At 62.1% G+C, this 14,369-nt stretch overlaps 2 protein-coding genes across 4 annotated transcripts; both read left to right on the top strand.

Moving 5' to 3' along the window:
* The first annotated feature begins 152 nt into the window (after window positions 1–152).
* GOT2 (glutamic-oxaloacetic transaminase 2) lies at window positions 153–8,082 on the top strand. 2 transcript variants are annotated; one of them, XM_084533468.1, is made up of 10 exons: window positions 153–280; window positions 3,166–3,322; window positions 4,495–4,623; window positions 4,771–4,830; window positions 4,922–5,083; window positions 5,253–5,357; window positions 5,493–5,643; window positions 5,889–6,054; window positions 6,949–7,099; window positions 7,262–8,082. In XM_084533468.1, the coding sequence occupies exons 1-10, from the start codon at window positions 216–218 to the stop codon at window positions 7,382–7,384; spliced, it is 1,269 nt and encodes a 422-aa protein (XP_084389594.1). In that variant the 5' UTR covers window positions 153–215; the 3' UTR covers window positions 7,385–8,082. The 2 variants fall into 2 exon arrangements, with proteins under 2 accessions (XP_084389594.1, XP_084389595.1); XM_084533469.1 differs by lacking the exon at window positions 153–280 and adding an exon at window positions 2,513–2,535.
* Window positions 8,083–9,467: 1,385 nt separating this feature from the next.
* SLC38A7 (solute carrier family 38 member 7) lies at window positions 9,468–13,869 on the top strand. Of its 2 annotated transcripts, none has more exons than XR_014697240.1 (11): window positions 9,468–9,608; window positions 10,010–10,447; window positions 10,545–10,743; window positions 10,822–10,966; window positions 11,177–11,275; window positions 11,708–11,765; window positions 12,128–12,210; window positions 12,357–12,504; window positions 12,579–12,778; window positions 13,168–13,222; window positions 13,303–13,869. XR_014697240.1 is itself a non-coding variant. In XM_084533467.1 (11 exons), exons 2-11 carry the CDS (start codon window positions 10,181–10,183, stop codon window positions 13,403–13,405), a joined length of 1,389 nt encoding a protein of 462 aa, XP_084389593.1. In that variant the 5' UTR covers window positions 9,468–9,608; window positions 10,010–10,180; the 3' UTR covers window positions 13,406–13,869. The 2 variants fall into 2 exon arrangements, 1 of the variants encoding a protein (XP_084389593.1); XM_084533467.1 differs by having other exon boundaries at window positions 12,096–12,210.
* Window positions 13,870–14,369: the final 500 nt, after the last annotated feature.

The raw sequence follows: 14,369 nt of genomic DNA, 5'->3' as shown, positions 1-14,369 counted from the left end.
GTACCCCCCAGTACCCCCCAGTACACCCCAGTGCCTCCCGCCGGGCGCTGCCGCACGGGGCCCTCCAGGCCGCCAGGGGGCGCTGTGGGCGGGCGGGGCCGCGAGTGGGCGTGGCCACTGAGGGGGGCGGGGCCTTTCCTGTGAGGCGCTGCGCATGCGCAGTGCGCTGCCGCGGGGAGCTGTATCTGCCGGCCGCCCTCACGCCGCCCGCCGCCATGGCGCTGCTGCAGAGCTGCCGCTTCCTCGCCGCCCCCCGCCTCGCCGCCGCCGCCCGCGCCAGGTGAGGCCCGGAGGCCTCGGAGGGGCGGCACCGGAGCCGTTTCGCCGCCTCCGGGACGCAGCCGCCGCCGTTTGTGGGGAGGGGGCGGCTTCATGGGGGGGGCGGGGAGGGGGGCTTCGCGGTGAGGAAAAATGTCCCTCGGCGCGGCCCGTAGGCCGGTGGGTGGGGGGGCGGGAGTGGCGTTGCCATGGAGACAGCGCGCCCATTGGCTGGGCCGGCCGGGCGAGTCGGGGGGCGCGCGCTCTGATTGGCTGCGGCCGGGCCCGGCGGCCCCCGGCTGCCCTTGAGGGGGCGCGTGGAGGGCGAGGGGAGGGGGCGGGGAGGGGGGAGCGCAGGGGGGGCGGGGGGCACCGGGATATGGGGCGGGAGGGGGCTGAGAGCCGGGTATGGGGCAGGGGGCTGGGGGGGGCTGTATGGGGCTGTATGGGGGCGGGGGGGAGCTGCCTGCTGTGGGATGGGGCCCTGTGCACCAGGATATGGGGCGGGGGGCGGTATTGGGGCGGGGGGCGCTGCCCCCCGGGGAATAGGGCTGGGGGCGTGCAGGGGGGCTGGGGAGCTCTGTGTGCCAGGATACGGAGCTGGGGTCTTTATTGGGGTCAGGGGCGTGCTGCCCGACAAGGAATGGGGCAGGGGGGCTCTGTGCACACAGATATAGGGCAGGGGGCTGCAGTGGGGCAGGGGGAGTGCTGCCCGCTGTGGGATGGGGGCAGGGGATATGGGGCGGGGGGGTGCTGCCCGCTGTGGGATGGGTTTGCACTCGGGGTGCCCGCTGAGGAAGTGGGCTGGGGGTCCCTGTGCGCTGAGATGTGGGGTTGGGGTCACGCAATGGGGTGGGAGAGGTCTGTGCACCGGGGTGGGCAGGGGGTTCCTCTGCACCAGGGCACGGGGCTGGGGGTGTGCAGTGGGGTCCCAAGTACAGCATACACGATGGGGGGGGGGGTCCTGTGCACCAAGAAATGGGGCTGGGGGTGTGCAGCAAGGATAGGGGGGCCCAAGGATCCCATGAACCTTGAGATGGGGTCGGGGGCTGCTGCCTGGCACGTGGTGTTCCTGCAGGAGCTGTTCTGCGCCGGGCTCCCCTCTGAAGGCAGCAGAGGGATGGATGTGGGGTCACGGGGTGCAGCCAGACCCACAGAGCATCACCTGGGGACACCGCGGTGGCAGCGCTCAGGGGGCTGAGCCCACCGAGGGCTCCCCGCAGCCACCCGGGGCTTTCGGGGCTGGCAGGAGCGTCCCGTCGGCGTCCCGCTGTAAATATTTGCCGTAGCTGTGGCATCGCGGGCACAGAGCCTTTGGCCTCGCGCTCTGCTGGGGCTTGCAGGGCTTTGGCAGAGGCTCTGAAAGCAGCTCCCGGCGTGGGGAATAAAGGAAAGGAATAAAGGAAACCTTCAGCGGAGCTGTGAGTGCCTGCCCGGAGGAAAGTTTGCTGGGAGCTCCAATACACAACCACTGGTTTCCACACACGCTGTTAGCAGGCTCCTTTTTGGGGTTCCTGCTGTGTTTTCTGCCTTTCTGTCCCCCCATCGCACGTGGAGGAGGGCCTGGCAGAGAGCAGGGAGGCTGCAAGGTAACAGCCCCGCTCCACGCCCCGGCGCTGACTCACTCCTGCCCAAAAGTGGACGGAAAAACTTTTCCTGGCTTGCCCCGAGCAAACCTCCAGCAGAGAAACCGCAGCTTGAGCTGCTTTTCACTCAGGGCTCGGCACCAAAACGCCTCTCCGGCCCCGCGGCGTGGGCAGGGAGGTTGGGCAGTTTATAACTCTGACCTTTATCTGAGAGCAGCGCTCTTGGGATCGCCTGAAATAAACTAGAATGCGGCGCAGGGACGGCGCGTGGTGGTAACGAGGGGTGTGGTAGGGCCTGAGGGCTTAGGTCCCTGGTCCCAAGCACCTCGGGCAGGCTTTGGCTGATCCCTGCTGGGTGTGTTTGGACATCCCATGGTGGGCTGTTTCCTCCTGCCAGCTCCCTGGGAGCAGCAGAGGAGCCTTTCTGCTGCCTTCACCCCAAAGCCCTCGGGCTGAGAACGGGAAAATCGGCCCTAAAGAGGCCCTAAAGCGGCCCTAAGCTGATGGAAAGGCTCAGAACAAAAGTGCTTAACTCGGGAGCCCTGGGGCTTAGGGAAATGCCCTCGGGATCAGTGCTGGCTGCAACAGCTGTGACCTGCTGAGGTGTGCAGGACCTGAACGCCTCCAACACCGCCCCCAACACCGGGAGCCTCTGTGGGCAGCCCTCGGGGCCGAAATAACCACAGGCCAGGTAAACCACGCAGGGATGCGCTGCGTCCCGCTAGGGGTGCGTCCTGGCACCACTGAGTCATCCTGCAAGGCTGATCCTGTGCTTAACGAGTCCTAATTACCCCTCCGTGGGTTTGGAGAGGCTAAAAACTTCCGTTTTTAAACCAGACGAGGGGACTTGTGAGTTGTGCTTGCTGTTTTCAGCAGCCTGAGCGGGCCGGGGGGAGGCTGGGCCCAAGGAGTTGCTTTTTATAGCCTGGCCTTGGCGTCCCGAGGAGCTCGCTGCCTTCGGGACGCCCGGCAGCGGGAGCTGACGCAGGAAGGGCTCGTGCTTGGCTGCGAGGAGCTCATCGCAGTGAGGAGAAAGCGTCCTGCCTGATTGCCAGAACAGCCCCGTGTGAGAGCCAGGCGGGGTTTGTAGGGCCGGGAGGGGAAATAGCTGCTAGGAAGCCAGTGCTGTGGGAGCAGCAGGTTGGCTTCATGCACGAGAGCCTCTCTGGGATCTCAGGAGAAGCTCAGTGAGGTGCTTCATGTGAATGCATCACTCTTGCTGCACTGCTTGGGCCCCCAAAAATGTCCCTGCCGTGCTTGGAGGTGACACAGGGGGGTTGTGCCCCATCCTCCTAACCCTGAGCTGCTCCTTCCCTTCCAGCTCATGGTGGTCCCACGTGGAGATGGGTCCCCCCGACCCTATCCTGGGGGTGACCGAAGCGTTCAAGCGCGACACCAACTCCAAGAAGATGAACCTGGGCGTGGGGGCGTACCGGGATGACAACGGGAAGCCCTACGTGCTGAGCTGCGTCCGCAAGGTGAGCCGGGGGCTGCGGGGCAGTGGGTGCTGTGCAGGGAGCTCTGCGGGCAGTGCCAGCACTTCTGGGGCACGGGGTGATTGCGTGGCCAGGGGTAAAACCAGGAATATTCGTCCTGGCCCCTTCCAGGGCTGTCTAATTTATTGCTGATGTCCAGGAGCCCCCCAGCACAGCACAGCTCAAGGTGTTCCTTCAGCAAACCGATGTTCTCTGGGCCGAGGAAAGAGCTGACGCTGTCCCCTCGCCGGATTAGCCTTAGAAATTGTGCTGAGCCTTTGTCCCAGCTTCTCCATAAGCCAGCCTAAAACGCCAGCCCGGGAGCTGGATGTGGACGCTGCCCTTGAGGGGATTATGGAGCCTTCGGGGGCTCTGCGGGTGGAAATAGGCCGCTGGTGTGGGATTTGAAGCCGTCCCTTGCCCACGCCGCAGCTGGGTCATGCCCAGGGAGCCCAAGTGGTGTCGGGAGGAGCTTCTGGTGCTGGGTGAACGCTGCCAGCGTCCATCCCGCTACTCTGAGAGCACAAACAGGGTTCCCAGATCACTCCAGTTGTCCACGTGGCCGTATTTTTCTCTGACGCTGTGTCAAACAAAAACTTGGACTGATTCTGGTGCCAGCTCTGCTGGAGGGGAGCAGAGATCAGCAAGGCTGGAGGCAGCCACCAACAAAGGCTGGCTGGCAGTCAGGCTGCTTTCAAAATTGGCTGGGTTTCCTGGGTTTCTTTATTTATTTTTGAATCTTATCTAGTTCAGTAACCTTCCCAGCATGACAAGGCACCACGAAGGGCTTGCTGCCCTACCTGGTTTGGGGTGTCTCTGTGTGTAGAGAGTCTCTGCTCCTCCATAACAGCCAAGTCTCCCCGTCCTGCGGGACAGTTCCAGTGTGGGCAAAGAAATGTGTGTCCCTGTGCAGCAGCGCTAGCTCGTACGGGGCTGGAAGTGGTGCTCTCCTCTGAGGGATCTGGTGGCTGCCAGGGGACCGTGTCCCATGGTAAAAGCAGGGTGTCACCAGAAATGTGCTGCTCCTCTGGCTCTGAAGGGCCCTAGGGGAGGGGAAGCTCCTGTCGGCCTTTGCTGCTTCTGAGCGAGCAAATGTGAAGAGAAATGACCGTGAGCTGCCCTCCGTCCTCTCCGTGGTGACGCTTTCCGTGCTGACCGTGCGTCCTCCTTTCCAGGCAGAGGCCATGATAGCCTCTAAGAAGATGGACAAGGAGTACCTGCCCATCGGGGGGCTGGCGGATTTCACCCGGGCATCGGCAGAGCTGGCGCTGGGCGAAAACAGCGAGGCTTTCAAGAGTGGCCGGGTAAGGAGCGGGCTGGGGAGCAGGGGGTGGGCAGCACGTGGGCACCAAGAGGGGCTGGCGTGGCTGCTGGTGCCTCGGAGCTGCTGGCTGGTTAGCCCCAGGCTCCTCAGTCTGCTCAGACTCCTGTTCGTGTTCCTCTCCTCGCAGTATGTCACCGTGCAGGGTATTTCTGGGACTGGATCTCTGCGAATTGGAGCCAATTTTTTGGTGAGTCCCTGGCCGGCTGGGGAAGGAAGAGACATCCTTTTGGCGGGAGCTGGATCCAGGCTGTTGAACGCTCTCTCTTTCTCTTGCTCAGCAACGGTTCTTCAAGTCCAGCCGCGACGTGTACCTACCCAAACCCTCCTGGGGCAATCACACGCCCATCTTCCGCGATGCGGGCTTGCAGCTCCAGGCTTACCGCTACTACGACCCCAAAACCTGCAGCCTCGACTTCGCTGGGGCCATGGACGACATTTCTGTGAGTTGCCTTTCACAGCTGGAAGCAGGGAGGTGAGGTGGGGAATGGGTGAGGCGCTGAGTGGAGGCTGGGAGCCCTGCAGGGCACATCCAGGGCAAGCCTCATCTCTCCACCAGAGGAGAGTGCCTGGATGTTGCCAATCCCTCATTATCTGTTCCATCATCCTTAGAAAATTCCGGAAAAGAGCATCATCCTCTTGCACGCCTGTGCTCACAACCCCACCGGAGTGGATCCCCGGCAGGAGCAGTGGAAGGAGATGGCAGCCATGGTGAAGGTGAGCAGTGAGGTGTCCCGGGAACGCTGCGCACTTCCTGGGAAAACCACGTCTCCGGGTTCCCTCTTTCACGTGCCTGGGGTCTCCTCGCAAGCACCAGCCGGCCGCTCGGTGACGCTGTCACTTCTCTGGCAGAAACGGAACCTCCTGGTGTACTTCGACATGGCCTACCAGGGCTTTGCCAGCGGGGACATCAACCGGGATGCCTGGGCCGTGCGGCATTTCATCGAGCAGGGCATCAACATCGTGCTGTCACAGTCCTACGCCAAGAACATGGGGCTGTACGGTGAGTTGGGTGGGTGGTGCGGGGACAATTCCAGGCTGGATTAGCAGCCGGTGACTTTCTAGAGATGCCTGGCGTTGTCCCAGTGCCAGCTGCTGTCCTGTGGTACTGAACAGGGTGCAGGAGGGAGCTGCTGGGGACCCCGTTAGAAAGCAGGGCTGTGCTAAATCAGCGTGGTGTTCAGAGGAGTCCTGCCCCAGCCCTGGATATCCACGGGCTGGGACCTGACCGGGCTGTCTCCGTTTCAGGAGAGCGCGCGGGAGCCTTCACGGTGATCTGCAGCGACGCAGAGGAAGCCAAGAGGGTGGAGTCGCAGCTGAAGATCCTCATCCGTCCCATGTACTCCAACCCGCCCCTGAACGGGGCCCGCATCGCCTCCATCATCCTCAACACCCCCGAGCTGCGGAAGGAGTGGTAAGAGGGAGCTGCCAGTGCCCACGAGGCGAGGCGTGGAGCCGAGCTTACTGCCTGCCCTGCTGATAGCTGCAGGGTTACAGTCAGCACCACCAGCTGCTGCTGCCCTCTGGGGAAATCCCTGCTCACACACGCGGGTTTCCCTTGTGTTACTGAGGCAGAAAACCCTCTAGAGGAGGCGACAGAGCTTCCCTAGGATTGAAGTCTGCAGAGCTGCTTGTCTTGGGAGCACAAAAGACTGATTTAACTCATTGTAGCTACAAGTCTAGCGTTGAGCCTCACGTGGGGGAAGTGGAAGCTTAAATCCCCTGGGAATAAAGGCTCAGGAATGTAACCCTCGTGCCCCAAGCCTCCTGGCATCAGCCTGCGCTGCTCCTGCAGGGTGCTGGGTCCCTGGTGGCAGCTGGCCCTGCGGGACAAAGGCTGGCTGTCGCAGGGCCTTGCTGGGGCTGCGCTGCTTTGGCCAGATCCAGGACCTGGCAGAGATGTCTCTTCGCTGCATGGCTGTGGAGCTGGGGCTGTCTGCGTTGTGGGAGACCCCTGCACACCCCAGGTGTTATTTGATGTGTATTTGTGTTTGGGTAGTGCTGCCGTGAGGCCTCCAATTCTGCCATGGCTTTCAGCAGTGAGAGATGCTGAGACTCTTCTGTAGTGTCCAACAGTTAACGGAATAAATAACATTTTTTTTTTCACTTTTGGATGCTGGGAGAAAGAAGCAACTGCCCAGCCGGGGCAACAGGTCCATGCACTGTGGGGTTTGCTTTGCTTTGGGTTGCACACCCTGTGTTTTTGGGGTGCAAGGTGGAGAGGGTTGCTTCCCAGGTAGCTGGGGATAGGGAGCGGCGTTGGAGCATTGCAGTTCTGCTCTGAGCAGCTCTTGGGTTGAATTCTCAGGCTGGTGGAGGTGAAGGGCATGGCTGACCGGATCATCGGCATGCGGACTCAGCTGGTGTCCAACCTCAAGAAGGAGGGATCCTCGCACAACTGGCAGCACATCACCGACCAGATCGGCATGTTCTGCTTCACGGGGCTGAAGCCCGAGCAGGTAAACACAATTCCCCTGGCATCAAGGTGTTCTTTGCAGTTCTTGTCAGAAAGATGTGGGCTGTGGGTGCCAGATGAGCCTCCAGGGACAGGTTTTTCTTGATAAGAACATCTTCCAGAGTAGAGGTCGTGCTGAATTTTCAACTCTGCTCTTTCATCCCAGGTGGAGCGGCTGATCAAGGAGTTCTCCATCTACATGACAAAGGACGGCCGAATCTCCATGGCGGGCGTTACGTCTGGCAACGTGGGTTACCTGGCTCACGCCATCCACCAGGTCACCAAGTAAAGACAGAGCGTGCTCTGGAGCTGTCGGCCTTCCCCGCTGCTGGAAGAAGGGGAAGGAAAGGAAGCAAGCAGAAACCTTCCAACCACAGCACTTAACGCCGCTGCTGAATGTATCTTGTAGATGAGTTGTTGTAGAAGCCTAGTCAAAATCGCACCACGCTGTGGAGCAGGGACAGCAGTGCTGGCTCCCCCGTGTCACAGCCATCCTCCCCTGCTGCTCGTCCTTTGTCCATCAGCCCCAGCACCCGTCTGCACTAGAGGAAGCAAACGGTTAGCGCTCGGCCATCCTGCCTGCGTAGGCACCGAAGGCATCCCCACGCTCGTTTCTCCATGAGAAGGCTTTGTGAGGCTGCTCGCCCTGGCAGCAGCGGTCAGGGAGCGGGGTGGGCTGAGGGGGGGCTGTTTGGGATCACTCCTGTGTCCTCCCGAACCCATCCTGCTGCAGGCTCCCCTCCTCTTCCACCTCAGGGCCAGGCAGCGCTGAAGCTGCCCCCCAACAATGGCCGTAAAGGCTCTGAGGACTTGTAACTACTAAAACGTGCTCCCCTCTGGGCTCTGCTCTTTGCAGCTGGAAATCTGTCAAGTGTAATTCACGGTGGCGTTGGTGCGTGTGGCAGACCCCTGTCACTGCTCTGAACCTCCCTTCCCCTGCTATAAGGTGACAATTCCTCGCCCTTCAATAAGAACCTTCTCTGAAAACTGCTCTCTGTGCGTTTCTGCCTCTCCCCCCTCTGCCCACAGCACGTTGGCTCTGCCTCCAGGCCAGGGTCTGTGTCCCACAGCCACGAACCAGCTGCGTCCACCCTCAGGTGGGGGTCTGGGGGTGGTCATCTCGTCTGCTCCCTTCAGCCATTGTCTGGTGATGCCAGAAATTGGGATAGAAGGAGCCCGAGCACAGTCAGAGCTGGTAGCTCAAAATCCATCCTCTCCTTGTAAAGTGAGGACAAAATGCCCTGTGCCTCGCTTGATGCTGAGCTTTTTAATCCTAATAAAGTGATGCAGGGTTGGGTCAAGCTTGGGCCTTCCTCCCATCATGGCACAGACGTCTTCTGTCCCTTCCACACACCCGATGTCCCCTTCCAGGGCTGTGCCAGCAGAGGGAGTCTGACAGGGCTGGTGAAACCCCAATCTGAACAGGGAGGGCAGTGCCCACGTGTTCGTCCCAAATGCAGCAGGGGCTGTGGGACTCCCATGCAGCTAATCCAGCTGCCTACACAGTTGATTATTTTATGAGTTCCCAAAGGGCCCAGCCCCATGCGGTGGACCTGCTCCTGTAGCTGCCACCTTCCTCCATCTCAGTGGGATCCTTGGCCAAGAGCATGGATCATTAAGGTTGGAAAAGCCCTCCAAGACCACCTGGTCCAACCGCCAATGTCATTCACTGAACCCTGTCCCCAAGCACCACGTCCAACCTCTCCTTGAACACCCCCAGGGATGGTGACTCCACCACCTCTCTTGGCAACCCGTCCCAGTGCCTGACTGCTCTTTCTGAGCAGCAATGTCTCCTCATTTCCAACCTGAACCTCCTCTGGTGCAGCTTGGGGCCACTCCCTCTGCTCCTATCCCTGGGTACCTGTGAGAAGAGGCTGACCCCAGCTCCCCCACACCTTTTAGGTAGCTGTGCAATCACAGAATGGGTTGGGGTTGGGAAGCACCTTGAAACCCATCTAAATCCACCCTGTGCCACGGCAGGGACCCCACCACCAGATCAGATCAGAGCATTGTCCACCCTGGCGTCCAACACCCTTAGGGATGGGGCATCCCCAGCCTCTCCGGCCAGCCTCCAGCTCCTCACCCCCCTCCCAGCGCAAGAATTTCCTCCTCCCGCCTGCTTTCCCAGCCCCTCCTCGCTCCCCCCGCCCCATTCCCGCAGGCTGGGAGGAGGCTGGGTGCAGCCTACAAACCCCGGCAGGCTGCGCGCTGAGCGGGGGCTGCGGGGCTGCGACACCGGCACCGGGGCTGGGCTGAGCCGGGCCGGGAGGGGCCAGGTCCCGGTAGCCCCCGTAGCCCCGTGGCCGGGCGGTGCTGAAGGATGCGAGGCTGCCCCTTGCCGCAGGGGGTGCCCAAAGCTCGCTGAGGCCCCCCGGGCTCGGACTTTAACCCGGCGAGCGGGGAGCCGTGGCCACGGGGCTCCTGGCCGCAGGAACGGGAAGCCCGTGGGGAGGCCCCGGGACCGCCGGCAGGGCTCCGGGCACCGGCCCCGATCCGGATTTTACAGAGCAGAGGTGAGTTCAACGCCCGCGCCCTCCGTCCCCGAGCAGCCCTGCTGAAATTTGGGTGCCCAGGTGCTGGGACCCCGAGCCGGGACATGGGGAGCTCGTTTTCGCTCTGTCTCACTCGGTTGTCAGCCCACGCTGTCCCTCGTTATGGCAGGCTGTAGGTCAGAGGGTTTTGGGGTGGCCCCAGGTCCGGCCGGCCACATTTTTGATCCATGTGCCACCAGAGGACGTGGATCTCCTTCCCTGCCATCCGTCCCACGTCCCTGCTGGCTGCAGTCTTTTAAATCCATCCGGAGGGCTGATCCGGGGGGTGCCCACCCCGCTGCCTGCCCCTCCACGCCACCGAGGTGTGTCTCGGTTTCCCAACAATCCTCAGAAGGTTCCTGTCCCTCCCTGTCCCCTTCCAGGAGCGGCGAAACGCCCGGATCCTGCTCTGCCGTGTGCCGTCCCCGTGCCCGATGGATCCAGCGCTGGCTGGGGACGCTCCTCACGCTGCTCGGCTGAATCCAGTGGGAGGACAGTAGTGGGACACGAGAGGGACACGAGTGGGACACAGAAGGGACAAATCCTGCCCGAAGATGGCTCAGGCCACCGGGAGCATCAACAGTGACTACAGGGACTGGGAGTGGAGCGCCGACGCCGGCGAACGGGCCAGGCTCCTGCAGAGCCCCAGCGTGGAGACGGTGCCCAAGAGCGGCGAGAGCCAAGGCAGCGGCTTGGGGGCCACGTCCGTGCTGGGCGCCGTCTTCATCGTGGTGAACGCCGCCCTCGGGGCCGGGCTGCTCAACTTCCCCGCTGCCTTCAACACGGCCGGCGGCGTGGCCGCGGGCATCGCGCTGCAGATGGTGAGAGATGGAGGGGACGGCCCCATGCGCGGCCCTGGAGGGGACCTCGGCGTGTCGCTGCCTCACTGTGTGCTCTGGCTCCTTCTCCCCACCGCAGTGCATGCTGATCTTCATCATCGGGGGGCTGGTCATCCTGGCGTACTGCTCGCAGGCCAGCAACGAGCGGACGTACCAAGAGGTGGTGTGGGCGGTGTGCGGGAAGGTGCCGGGCGTGCTGTGCGAGGTGGCCATCGCCGTCTACACCTTCGGCACCTGCATCGCTTTCCTCATCATCATCGGAGACCAGGAGGACAAGAGTAAGTGCCCCAAAAAGCGAGCGGCTGAACTCCCTTCCTGCGGGAGGGGCGGGAGGCACAACCCCTCTGTCCCCGCAGTCATCGCCGCGCTGGTGACGGAGCCCGAGGAAGCGGGGAGCAGCCGCTGGTACACCGACCGCAAGTTCACCATCAGCATCACGGCCTTCCTCCTCATCCTGCCCCTCTCCATCCCCAAGGAGATCGGCTTCCAGAAGTACGCCAGGTGGGTGAGGGGACGCTCCACCGAGCGTCTGGGTGCAACTTCACGGCTGGAAACACCGCGGCCGCTCCTTTAACGTTCATCTCTCTCCCCAAACCGAAATTTAAACCAAAATTTAAAAGGATGGGGCTGGAGGTGCCGGGAGGAGACCCTGGGATGTCCTCAGGGCTGGGAGGCGGGGCGCTGATGGGCTTTCTGTGTCCCCTCTCGCAGCTCTCTGAGCGTGATCGGCACGTGGTACGTCACGGCCGTCATCATCATCAAGTACATCTGGCCCGACAAGGAGCTTGTGCCTGTGGAGATCCCCACCAGGTATGTGCAGATGTGACCCTGACAGCACCGCAGGGCCGGGCAGGGACTTGGGTGCAAGGGCTGGGGACAGATCCTCCCAAGGACCCTTCCCAGGTCCCTTTTTGCTGCCAGAAGCTTCCAGGTGGCTGCGTCTCCTCATGTTTTATGGGAGCAGGTGGTGAAAGAGCAGAGAAAAGCCTGTTGGAGGCATCCTGTCCTGGTCTCCCATCACTGCGGCCTGTGCTGAACCCTTGTCAGACATCAGAGCATCCCCGTCTGCCTCCACTGCAAACATCTTGCAGGCTGTTGGGGACGGGGTAGAATCCCAAAAGCTGGGACCGAGGAGACCACAGGGGACAGGAAGACAGGGATGGAGAGAGGGGCTGCTGAGAGGGGGCAGATGACCAGAGGAACAATCCCCCTGCTCTGACCGGTGCCTCTCTCCCTCCCCAGCCCCTCCAGCTGGATGGCCGTGTTCAACGCCATGCCCACCATCTGCTTTGGCTTCCAGGTAAGGCCACGAGCCAGGCGCTCCCCCTCCTGATCTGGTCTGGGGATATTTCCCTGGACATTCAGCCAAAACCCGTGTCCCTGGTGTGATCCAGCCTGGCAGGAGAGCGGTTTTTAGTTGGGCAAAGAGCTGCTTTGTGAGCAGGGTGGGGGAGAGGTGGACCCGTTTAATCCCGTTGCCCCCGCTGCCTTCTCCAGTGACAATTCTGGGGGATCGCAGCGCTGGCAGAGCTTTGCCGGGGCTGCGTGTGGTGCACGGGGTCCTGCGCGGCTCCCGCTCTCCCAGCTCAGCCCAGCGCGTGTCCCTGCGCTCTCTCGGTGTCTCCGGCAGTGCCACGTGAGCAGCGTGCCCGTCTTTAACAGCATGAAGCAGCCGGAGGTGAAGACCTGGGGGGCGGTGGTGACAGCGGCCATGGTGATCGCTCTCTTTGTCTATACGGGCACGGGTAAGTGAGGGGGACCACGGGGTGGCTTCTGTGGCTGTGGCGAGCTCCTGGAGGACACAGATCCTCTGGGCAGCAGAGGTACAGGGAGGGGATTAAACCACGGGACTCCTTCCCTGTCCCCCGCTGACTGCGCCCTTCTCCGGCAGGCGTCTGCGGCTTCCTGACGTTTGGGGCCAGCGTGGACCAGGACGTGTTGCTCTCCTACCCTTCCAACGACATCCCCGTCGCCCTCGCCCGGGCTTTCATCATCCTGTGCGTGCTGACCTCCTACCCCATCCTGCATTTCTGCGGCCGGTGAGTGGAGGGCGGCGGTGGAGGGGCAGGAGGAGCCCTGCTGGAAGCCTCCTTCCCCGCCTCCGTGCCCGCAGGGCCGTTCTGGAGGGCCTCTGGCTGCGCTACACCGGGGTGACGGTGGAGGAGGACGTGGTTCGGGAGCGGAGGAGGCGCCTGCTGCAGACCGTCAGTTGGTTCCTGCTGACGCTTCTCCTGGCTCTCTTCATCCCTGACATCGGCAAAGTCATCTCCGTCATCGGGGGCTTGGCCGCCTGCTTCATCTTCGTCTTCCCAGGTACCGCATCCTGGGGTGCACCACGGGGACATCTCTTGGCCTCGTATCTCAGAGAGGGAGGGGACGGGATGGGGACACGGGAGCAAGGGGGCCTTTAGAGGAGCAGGACCACTGGTTTGACTGGTCTCTGCTCCGTGACTGGGAGTGTAGGAGAGGCAGGGGGCTAGGTGAGGGCTGGGGGGGGAAATTCGTATCCTGTCAGCCAGCAACGTGCTCTGCCCCTCTCCCGTGGCACATCTCCAATGGGCTGGAAGATGCCGAGGAGAAATAGGAGAGGATTTGTCCCTCCTGCCCTCAGCAGGGCAGCCTCAGTGGCAGCTCAGCTCCCTGGCCTGCAGAGCGTCTGTTCAGTCCTCAGCTGGGTTTAATTTGCTGCTTCTCCCTCTCAGGGCTCTGCCTGATTCAAGCCAAACTCTCCGAGATCCAAGAAACCAGGGCGCTCAGGTAACGCGCTTCCCTCTCCCCCTGCGGATTTGGTAGAGAAGTTCCCACCTACAACGCTCTCTGTCCTTGTGCGTCCACAGCTGGTGGGCCCAGGTCAGCTACGGGGTGTTCATGGTCACCCTGGGAGCCTTCATCTTCGGCCAGACCACCGCCAATGCCATCTTTGTGGATCTCACAGCCTGACGCCTTCTCCGGGCTGCCTGCCACGGGGAAGCACGTTTCCTGCTCCAGGACCAAGGGGGAGCGGGGAGGAAACGTTGGGATATATTGGGAGCAGCCACGAGGAACGCTGAAATCCGGGGCTTTGCTGAAAGAGCCCTGCAGGGCCTTGTATCTCGCTGTCTGCACGCACCAGGCAGTCAGGCTCGCCGCCTCGGCCCTGACTCTCTGGTGAAGCCAGAGCATCACTACCAGGAGACCTGCGACCCCGTGGAGGGGAGTGCCGTGATCGTGGAGATCCCCGCTCGCTCCGTGCCGACATCCAGGTCAAATCCTTCCTGCCCCTCCAGGGCAGACGTCCCTACGGGATTGCGTTTGGGGTTTGCACAGGAAAGCAGCCTCCGTGTCAAGGGAACTCCTCTCCAGTCCTTGTTCTCACTACAGTGTTGGAGGGAGACAGCGTCTTGCATAAAGGGAACGTGCCATAACTTGCCAGCGTTCGGTTCGGTTTGAGTTTTGCTTTCCCGTGGCTCATCTCGCCGGTCTTCTGTCCTAGCTCAGTGCTGCCAGGGCTTCCTCTTCCATTTTCCTCCGCCTGGGTTGCACTTTCCGTTCGGAAGAGGGACCAACCAGCATGCTGAGCCTGGTTTGAACGTGCTGCTGGAGGAGGATCGGGAGGACCCCGGGTAGCGCCGCGCCGCTGCAATGTTTACACTGCCAGCCCAGCCTCCGCGCAGGGGCTTGGCACTCACTAGAGAAGGTGCTGCGACTGCAGGGCCTGCTGGAGGCACTACGCCAGGGCCGGGCTCATCTCTGACTTTCAAATCCTCTTCTTCCCGGGTGGCTGTCCAAGGAATGGGGCAGGTGTAGGTGTTAAGGGATGCGTCGGGGACAAAGCAGTCGGCGTTAATCCATTTTACGTTGTTCCCTCAGTCCGGCTGAGTCCCTGTATCCGGCTGGTGTTGCTCTGGGCGCTTCCTCCTTAGCC

The sequence above is a fragment of the Aythya ferina genome, assembly GCF_964211825.1.
Source record: "Aythya ferina genome assembly, chromosome: 12".
NCBI classification, from domain to species: Eukaryota; Metazoa; Chordata; class Aves; order Anseriformes; family Anatidae; genus Aythya; species Aythya ferina.
This window is presented reverse-complemented; position numbering and strand designations above follow the sequence as displayed.